Source organism: Cryptomeria japonica, chromosome 3, assembly GCF_030272615.1.
Source record: "Cryptomeria japonica chromosome 3, Sugi_1.0, whole genome shotgun sequence".
NCBI classification, from domain to species: domain Eukaryota; kingdom Viridiplantae; phylum Streptophyta; class Pinopsida; order Cupressales; family Cupressaceae; genus Cryptomeria; species Cryptomeria japonica.
The window spans coordinates 277,467,626-277,478,694 of record NC_081407.1 but is presented as its reverse complement, the minus strand read 5'-3'; the positions used below and the strand labels follow the sequence as shown (position 1 = coordinate 277,478,694).

Sequence of the window (11,069 nt, the reverse complement as noted above, 5' to 3'; positions counted from 1 at the left end):
TCCTATAGCCTATTTTCAATTATTAAGTAGCAACCACTCCACAAAAATAGGAAATGATTCCTAAATTTCCTTTTCCCATAATTAAAAGATTGGATGGAGACACTTTCACTACTTATTTTTAAGCAAAAAGTAGGCTTAAGTAGTTGCATGGGAACATGTGGTAAGAATCATCATTAGAATACATTATAACTCTTGTTTATAAATACAACAATAGATATACATAATTCCTAACAAAAAATTGGGAACTACATATTTCACTTATTTATATAAAATATGTATAGGATGTCATCATTTCAAACCACTAGGAGAGAAAAATTATTTGATAAACAGTATTCTCCTACATTTAGTTACTTGGAATATATAGATATTTGCCAAAAAAATATAAATATAAATAACTAAATAAACAAGACAAAGAAGAGAGTAATGTTTTGACTAGATAAAAACAAGAGAGGCTGAAAAGCTATACCTAACAACCATGGTGCTAAAACCAAGTGTCTCGTGAAGGGTGTGAGCACCCAACAAAAGAATGATCTAATAATAGGGAACCAAAACCAACTAACAACTAGAAAAAACTAACAATAGAGAACAAGAAAAGAAACTAAAGAGACCAAAAAAGGAACCAATGCCACCCATTGAAGACACAAACCAATGTTCTACCTAGTGGGCATTTTTTAACTTGGAATACTGGCTAAGCACGTTCACCTTCTTAGAAAAAATAATATTTTGTTTGAGCCTTTATGTGGATAGATAATCAAGGAATCTACAGTATCCTTGACCATAGAAATAGTAGGCATTATGGAGAGGTAAAAGAACATTCTAGGTGGCGCTTCTTCTTCACATGTCTTTTGTCAATATCCTCATGGATTGCTTGTAGTGAAGCCAATTTTTTTCTTTTCATTTCCATTTTGAGGGCCACCATGTCCTCCAACTTCCTCTTGAGAGTCTCTTGGTTACCCTTAAGATCAATGATGACACTGCTCATATCCTTCCTTCTATCCCTCCATTCTACCTCTTCATTGAGAACCTTAACTTTCTCTTTCATCACATCCCATTTCTCAAGCTTCTCTACCAACCAACCAGACCCTTTTGTGTTTTTCTTCCAAATCCCAATTGGAGGATTTAGCGTCAACCTTGGCTTGTGCCTCCAACATATTGATTTCATTCTTTGCAAATTGAGTAGGGAAAGGAGCTAGTTGATAATGGCTTCATGTCTATTATAATCACCACATAATTCATTTACCTCTTTTACTAAATCTAGTAAATCCTACTTCCATGATGGATTAACAAGGGAGTAAGGTAACACAAATAAGGTGTTGATGAGGCAAAAGAGTTCACACTAGGGTTGTACTAAGTCCACCTAGAGCCTATGGACCAAGTGGAAGAAGAGTCCTCAATAGACATTTTCTCTGCATCAAACTCTTTAACAATATTTTATTTGAGGGGGTTTCGGGGATCATATTTTTAGTAGAATGGTTGGGTTTGATCTAGGTAGGGGTCCCCTTAAATTTAAGAATTATCTTCACACTAGGGGCATCCTCACTATCTAGGATTCTAAAAAGTTCCACAACTAAAGTGAGGGTTAGATAGGGGACAAAAATGGTTAATGGAGGGCCCACTAGTAGGGTTTATTACTAGGTTAAAATTACATAACCTCAAAATTAATGCATAGTGTAGGGGGAGATATTTTTTTGATTTAAAAACAACAATAGACTACGAAATGGAGGAGAAAATTTAGTAAGGGGAGTTCATTTTCACACCCTACTTCAGATGATTACATATTGGGAAGAGTTGCAAGTGAAAACATTTGAATCTTTCATCCATAGTAATGTATTTCATTAAGAGTAGTATGTCCTCCTTCCAAATGCTAGGAATATCTTCCTTTTTAAAGTTACTTTGGAGACAAAAAAAAAATTCACATGGCTTAAGGAACCTCTTAAAGTTGTCTTTTTAGTTTCCCTTTGGTTTCTTAGGGAATATCACCCCTTCCATAATAAGACCAATTGTGGTAGAAATAGACTCCATAGACACCATATAAAAAGACTCCCTCAACATTAACTTATCCTCATTCCAAGAAAGAATACTACTATAAGAGAGATGGGTATCTTTCATTCCTTTAAAATAAAATGCCAAGTTACCTCTTTCAATAGTTGGCTAGAGGCTTTCATTCTGCTTAAAATTGTCACTCTTATCTATCTTAGTCTGGACAAGAGCACCCCTTAAAGTAAAATCATTCATGGGGAAACTAGTAACAATTATCAGGAAAGGGTTTCTAAAAATAGCTCTAGGAAAATATCCACAAAAGGTGGCATTAGGAGAAGTGTTGCTTCCATCAGATTTAACAAGTCATCCCCTAATCAATAAATGATTCATGGACTTGATAGCAAAATAGAAATAAAAAGGTGCTCTCTAGATATTTATGCATCATTAGGATTTGTGTCCACTTATATCATGGCATGGATGTCATTAGGTGATTCATGTAGTTCTATCTAAATTTTGAGTTGGTTAGAGAAGAGGCCCAAGTTAGCCAGCCTGTCTATAGAGTTGTTCCTCTCTCTGAGTATGTGGTTGATTTTTAAATAGCCAAATGTGGCTAGGAAAGTTTGGTATTTGGTAATGAGGTATTTTGTACTCCAGCATTGTGTTTCTTTACCTTCAAGCATCATGATGACATTCTTTGGGTCACCCTCTATAACTTTTTTCCTAGGCAATTGAGACCACAAAAAATACTGCTGCCACTTCCACAAAATTGGAAGTTTAAATGCCAAGGTTAACTAAATAGGCTGAAACCAAGTTACCATTTGGATCTATGATTACCCCACCTCCACCTACATAGAGAGAGTAGTGCTAACTAAGGACTACTCCAGCTGATTTACAACAAAGTAAAAAATTTCAAGGAAATATGAAATGAAGAGGAAATCAAATCTATTTATAATTAATATGATTCTATTAGAATATGATTACCAATAGGTTAAGAAGATTAATTATTAAAATAGAAGAAACTATTTCCATTGTCTTTAGGTATGATACAACATTAAACACAATTAGTACAATTTAATAGTAAAATAAAATAAATGAATGATCATATTTGAGAATTTGAAAAAAAAAAAACATTGCGTGATACATGTTTTATATTAAGTACATTTGATATCATGTATGTTTACAGAAAAAAATATTTATTTAATGTATAATTATATAAGGTGCATTAGAATCATTTACATTTGCATAGATTTTTGAAAAGAAAATATGAGTAATCCTAACAACTTGTTCTATTAGAAGTGAAATTCTCCTAAATTTTTGGATCCTATGAAACCTTATATACCTAACATCCTCATTAGAAGATTGATGGTTCTATAGGTTGTCTTTACACATTAACTATGCTAATATAGAGATAAAATTTTAATGTCACATAGTATATTGGAGAAAATAGAATAATGGAAGGATGGACTCCTCACCATATTCAACCATAAAATATTAAATATTCTTCAACACTCTTCCAAAATATAATAATTTAGCCTCAAGTTCTGTAACGGATGAGGAGAAAAGAGACCATACAATTCCATTCCTATAGTACAAAAAATGCAAACAAAAAGTTGACTACTACATAATCTAAAATTAACTTAAAGCATCCAATAAAATCTTCATTAATGATACTTTAAGAAAATATTTTCTATTTATTTATTGTTTCAAAAACATATATGATTTCTAAAATAATTATGAGCTTCTAAGTAATCAAAACCTAACACTTCCATAATTAGCTAATTTACCAAAATACCATAAATGAAAATGACAACATTCAATATCTTGCATCTAAAATTAACAAATTAAAATTTATTAATCTATTTTTATAAAAAAGAGGAATTTAGGCTTTGTTGATAGACACTTATCATATTTCCTTTCTTCTTGAAAATAAATTCATTATTTTTAATCAACTCATCATTATCTCTAGGTCTGTCTTATGTATTTAAATTTTTCTTATAAGGGTTTTAAACTAATTACCTCCTCTATCTATGTTATTATGCTACATTTTTACTTTTTTTTATTCAAGCATAATAAATCCATAGTCAAACAATATTTTACTCTTTTTTAGGATTTTAGTGAACTTTTCCATAGATAAAAAAATGTCTAGTGTGAACATATTGTAAGAATTTATCTTCTTCAAATTGTATATCTTTCTCTACCTCCTCTTATGGTTTATTCTAATATATATGAATTGTTCTTATTTTGTGTGTATCGCAAAGTTTTATAGAAATTTAATAACGAAATCAAGAATTTTGAATATATCAATATTGTCAATCAATGGCATAGGATATTTGTGGTGATACATAGGAATAACATAATATGTTTAAAATAATTTCTCTATTGAAAGGAAGATAATACCCTTGACATTAGGTTTGTGACCCTTTTCCTAGACAATGAGAAAGAGTTTCTAGCAATCTTAATTAATTTACGAAAATAAATTATGCATTTTTCAATTTAGTTGGTGATTAATCTTTGTTAAAAGTTTGAACCAAGAGAACAAAAACAGGGATGGACGATATCGTTTTGTTCAACATAATTATTCTTCTATCCTAAGACAATGTTCACCCTTGCCAAAAATACTCACTACCTTTCATGAAACTAGAAAGACCAAATATCTCATTGGGAATAAATATTTTTTATGTCAAGAACCTTGAGAATTTTTACTTAATTTGATTAGATAAGCTCAAGAAAGGACCTAATCGCATTACAAAACAACCATCAAGGAAAAAGAGGTTAGACCAAAATTAAATCAAAAGGGTCCAGGTCCTTTTACAATAAAGGTCAACAATTCACCAAAGCTAAACAACCAAAAAAGGTAGCCAAGTTAACTATCACAAGGAGTGGGGCCGAGATTAGCAAACCAAAAAGGAATAAGAAAAGTAATAGCTATGTAAGAAATCATAAAATAAAAATCTAAAATACAAGAATTCACCAAGCTACTTTTGAATAAAGATAAGAATATGAAAACAAAATTAGCCAAGGAGTAAATAAAAAGTAGTCTTACATAAAATGCGACGGAGATAAGAAAATGAACACGAAAAAGGAAGAACATGGTTGAAAACAACAACAAAAAAACTCATCAAAGGCTAGAAAAATAATTAACATCAAACTTATAGACCTGAGAAATAAGAGACCTATTACATAGGCCACCAATAGAATAAGGCATACATACTACATCCATTTGATGTAGAGACAAGGCCCCATGAATACCCACAAAAATGGATTCCAACTCAAGAGTAGTAGTAGTAATATTTGATATTTGAGGAATGATATACGTCTTAATTATCTCCATAGAAACCTTAAGAAACGAACAAAGATAACATCAATCATTTTAACCTAAGTTGCAAGAGACCTCTTACCTAGGCCAATATGGAAAGAAGATAAATTAGAAACTTTCATGGTATTAACCACTATCAAAGTTTGGGAAGTAGAAGCCCCCACATAAATTTTCTAGAGGTACAAAGATCCTATCCCTAAAGCCACTGAGATAGTCCTCTCAATCCTAGGGTAACCCTCCAAAACAAAACCTAGTAGTGAATCTTCCTTCTCTCTCCTCTATGAACATGTCTAGGGGTCTAATGACCCCTTATAGTCATCACCGAAACCAATAAGGATGCAAATATAAAATCCCACACCAAGATATCAATTGATGTACTAGAAAATACTATTGACACCACTTAAGAATAAGGCATAGAGGAAAAGGAAACACCCTCCTCCAAGGACATTCCCACCAAGGGATCTCCAAAGACTACCATGATGGGAGAAAAAAGAGTAAGAAATTTCAAGATATGAGAAATAGAAGACCCCACACAGAAGTACCAAAGGCTTTTATATCCTATCATAATAATTGCTTGTATGATAAAAAAATTCTAACAAGAACCCTCCAAAAGAAACCCTAGTAGAAAATATTCCTCTTCCTCAATTTAGGGAGAGAAAGAGGAGTGAACTAACTCCTCATAGAAATCATCAAATCAAACAAGGACACTAAACTAGGAGACAACACCAAAGCCAACATGTTCAAAATATTAGAAATAACTATCGAAATAACTAGGAACCAAGGAATAGAGTAGAAGGAATTACCCACCTATAAGGACATGCCCTCCATGGCATTAACCTCAGGTCTATTTTTCCCTTATCATTTCATATAGTTTCCTCACTATTTCCATTGCTAAGGGTTTTCACTTTCACCTTCACTCCAAGATGAGAATTTCTACTTGCTTACTAGGCATTGTGAAATATAAAAAAAACCTTAAGTTTTTAACATATAATTTTGACCTTAAAATTTAGTTACATATAATTATTATTATTAAATTTATTCATAATATATCAATATAGTTAATCTTACATTTCAAAAGGAAATATAATTTTTTATAGAACCATATTTAAACTTAGCTATAGACTAATATAAAAAATGTTATTAAGCAAGTGAATCATAAACATCATATATCTCTTATGAATGTATCCTATTACTTTTCATATGTGCAATGCCCCTAAAACTCTGGAGTATCCTCTTAGCTTTGTGTATCATGGGTATCGATTTCTTAATATTATAAATATACCAATAGTTGTAGAAAGAGTGAGCTAACCATCAATGTCTAGAAGCCTCAATGTCTTCTTGTATAATCTCAAACTTGACACTTTTCTTCAAAATAAAAGGAATTGCAACAATCTAAATGTGTAGCCTAGCTAGGGATCTTAGAAAGATGGTCCTAATCATGACATGGATCTTAAATATCATGTATAAACCTTTATTCCTACTATAAAAATTACACATACCAAAATAAATCAAAATCTCATGAAGGATGAACTCAAAATAGATTTTTTTGAAGACTTATTATCGAATTTCTTTGTTATTGCATGAGTGATGGTTAAAAAAATATCCACCACTTGTCTTAAAATCATCTCCTATTCTTTAGTGTTGGCACAAATGAATAAAGGATCTCTTGCAACTTCCATACATAGGTGCATTGATTCATGAATTTGTAAATAATGCACACAAATTAGATATTTTTTTTTTCTCTTTCACATATACAATATTTTTATCGTGCATTACCCTTATGATTTGATCATAAGTTTATCTGATCATTAATGAAATCTATATGTGAAGTAATAGATTCCAAAGATGTGCCTAGATCTCCCTACTCTTAATTGATTGCATTCATATTTTCTAATGTATCAACTAATATTTTAATATTTTTTTTTGTTAGCTCTAACTTAACCTAATAAGTTTGTTTTTTTGTGTTGATTCTAAGGAATGGATGTATGATTTTTAAGATGATTAGCTTGTGATTTCCTTTGAACATGATTTCTCTCATACAAATGGTTTGGTGAATTAGGGTTTAGGAATGTTCAAATATTTTCAGCTCCTAAAAATTAAAAATATTAAATTGAAACATTATTAAATAGTTATTAAAATTTGAATAGCTAAAAGCATAGACCTCTTGCATCCTTTACTTCATATATTTTGTGATGAAATCATGATAAATTGAACCCTCTTGAACAATTTGCAAATATACTAATGTTGTTCATCTATTATGTGTAAGTGTGGGAGAGAATTGTGATTTGGTTGAAATGAGCTCAATCTGTTATTTTTTTTATTTTATCACACCTTAAATATAAGTATATTACAATATACTCTAATTATAGCTTGATAGTGATTGACCTAGACTTTGTCACTATTGAGTCGACACATACATACATTATAACGCACTTGTGTTCTTCCTTTATATCCATCTTTATGCATATGTATATTTATCTAAATAACTTATCTTTCCTTAAGCATGTGCATTCATTTTATTTGCCTAACTTGAAAAAAATACTATTTTTCGAGGAATAAAAGATGTGAGAGAGATATATAATTCTTAAGTTTTAAGATGTTAGTAAATAACCACAACCTTGACCAAAATCTATTTATTGAGTAGATTTACGATAAAGGACAATAAATTCAACCTAACAAAATCATTGTTTTCATTATTTAATTAAAATGCCAACCTTTTTACTGGTCTAACAATCAGTATTAAAATGAAATAAACTTTATTAATATTTTTATTGACTATTTAATTAAAATGCCAACCTTTTTACTGGTCAAACAATCAGTATTAAAATGAAATAAACTTTAATAATATTTTTGTTGACTAGACTTGACATTTGACTATTCTAATCAGCAAAACAAACGTGAAAATAAAATATTTATAACCTTTGACTACGACAACAATCCACGAAGAAGACACGATTTTCTCGGGTCAAATTGCGGTGGGAAGTACAAGCAGTGCCCCACAAGGAAAAAAATCGCCGACAACGCGTTCCCTTAGTTACGCTTACGAAATTTCTCAGACCATTCGAAGAGTAAGACTAACAAAGTTTCAACCGATCAAAAAAAGACTAACGAAATTTCTCAGACCATTCGAAGAGTAAGACTAATTGCAGAAAAAATTTCACTTCTGCCTATAAGAATTGGCTACGCAAGCCACACAGAATTCGCATTCTTTCTCTGGGCCTTCAACTCAGATTTCATCTGTAACAAAGCCCGGAAAATACAAAATGTATAAGAGCTGCCGCTATCATGAGTATAAATTCCTGGTCATTCGTCTACGCTGTCCTGAGAATAAGTACTGGCGTAGGTTATGCATAGGCCTCTTAGTTTTCATTCCAGTAGTGCTCTTCATTATCCTGGTCATATACTTAGCCCTCCGTCCGCATAAGCCACAGTTCTCTGTGCAGGACGCCATTATCTACAAGTGGAACGTCACAGACGATGACGCTCGAGCACTCACCTCGTCCCTGCAGTTCACCGTCATTTCACACAACCCAAATGACAAGATCGGCGTCTACTATGACCGGATCAGCGCCTACGCCACATACCAGACCCAGCAGATCACCCAAACCATCTGGCTCACACCGTTCTACCAGGACCACCACGATACCACCACTATTCCCGCTGTTTTCAACGGGACTGTCTCTCCCTTGGCTCCGCTTGTTGCAGACAATTGGAGAGCCGAGCTGCAGCAGACTGGAGTTCTTCATGTGAATCTGAGGATAGGGGGGAGGATACGGTGGAAGGTAGGTACGTGGACTTCTGGGCATTACCATCTGAATGTTAATTGTTTTGCTATTATGGGTTTTACCAGTAATGGCAATCGGGGTCCTCTGGAGGAACGCACCAGTTGTGATGTGAGCGTCTGAGCTGAGGAGAGCTGTGATTTTCATGTAACTTTTTTAAGGTTCAGGGTTAGATTGTAAGGTTTCGTTGAATTGTAATAGCGAGATCTGTTGCAGGATTTCAATTCTGTTGTAGGATGTAAGATCTCTTGTGGGCTTTCTAATCGGGTTCCAACTGAGAGGAAATAAAGCCAAGTATACCGAGAGCATAGCTAGTTTATATTTGCTTTCTTTTTTGAATATGATATGACGAAAGAGTTCTAAAAGTTAGATGGTCAATCCTTTTTTTTTTGGGAGAGGGATCAGTAGTTCGTTATAGCAATTGTACACATAATATCCAATCTTACCACAAAGTTATACTACATATTTTAAATAAATAGTCTACATGTAACTAAAAAAATAACCAAGTGTTGGTCAAAATAGACCTATACTTGAACACATAAGAACCTGTAAATGTTATATAAAAGGTACAAATATACATTCATTAACAAGAGAAATAAATAATTTTTTGTTTGAAATAAAATATGATAACTATCCACTATATGTGTGTCATTTAAAAAATATCATAACTATCCACTATATGTGTGTCATTTAAAAAATAAGATGCTCATTTAATAAAATAAGATACTTGCTTAAGCAAGTATTGTTGTCATGGTGAAAAAATAGTATTCCTATGTGTACAACTATTGGGGTAGCAATGTATATTCATTGGAGTATTTCATATTAATAATTTTGTCCTACCACAAATATAAAAGGTGAGTGCAAAAAATAATTTTGTGAAATGAGAAGGATTTTCAACAAGTTTTAATATTCAACTATTGGTTCATTTGTGTTGGATGTAAGTTGTATTTTATATAATAATGTGTTTTTTCTATAACAAAAAATATTTTTTGTTATGTTCAACTATTAATTCATTTATGTTGGATTTACAAGTTAGATATAACAATTATTGATCCAGTTACTAATATGTATTTGGTCCATTTATGTTGCATATAAGTTATACTCTAAATAAAAATATGATATTTTACTAACAAGAAATGATCTATGTTTTTTCAATTACTAGCCATTTTTAGATTAAGTTTTGGTAGAATCTTTAAAATATTTTTTCAACACTTTGTAGTAGACATTTTATTTTGACGAGCTGCATGATGAGTCATGCCTTCAAATCTTAGTTGTAGATACTTAAGTGTCCATTTTACATTTCTAAAAAAAATGGAGGTCTTATGATATTCCATGTGATGGCTACACGTTGACAAAGTTAGCCCTAACGACTACTGGTCCCACTCCCCTAAATCACGACCAATATTTGCAAAAACATCTGAGTAGACTTCTACCAACATGTTCTAAAAATGAAAAAAAAAAGATCAAATGTAGCATGCCCAATACTAGACCAACCCCTCCAATAAAAACACCACATCCAATTTTAAAGTAGCATGATCTAAACTCAAAACTTTCACCAGAAGAATTTAATTTGGACCAAATTATTTCTATGAGCTTATATTTTAGATTAAAAAATATAGTTTAAAAGTTTTCTATTGGAGAATTGGGTTGACGAACATTTAAAAATAGTTTAAAAGTTTGTTTTGATTTTTTTAATTGGTTATATTTATGTTTTAACTATTTCATAATTAATTGAGAAATATATTTTAAATTAAATTTTAGCTATAATTAATTTTAAATTTAATTTGATGTAAAAAGTAAAATAAATGATATTAAGATGGTATTGTCATAAATGAGAAACTTCTTTTAGCCTCAATCTATATTATTAGGATTTCTTGTCTTTATTCTTATGATTTTTGGAGCCTTTTATAATAACAATATGAATCATATCCTTGAATAATATCTCTAGTTGGAGAAGAGTAACCATCAAATGTTAATATGGGTTTAGATGG

General features: G+C 31.5%; 1 protein-coding gene across 1 annotated transcript; it reads left to right on the top strand.

Moving 5' to 3' along the window:
* Positions 1-8,493: 8,493 nt before the first annotated feature.
* LOC131063913 (NDR1/HIN1-like protein 26) lies at positions 8,494-9,397 on the top strand. Its single transcript, XM_057997882.2, has one exon. It carries the CDS (start codon positions 8,560-8,562, stop codon positions 9,199-9,201), a length of 642 nt encoding a protein of 213 aa, XP_057853865.1. The 5' UTR covers positions 8,494-8,559; the 3' UTR covers positions 9,202-9,397.
* The last annotated feature ends 1,672 nt before the right edge of the window (positions 9,398-11,069 follow it).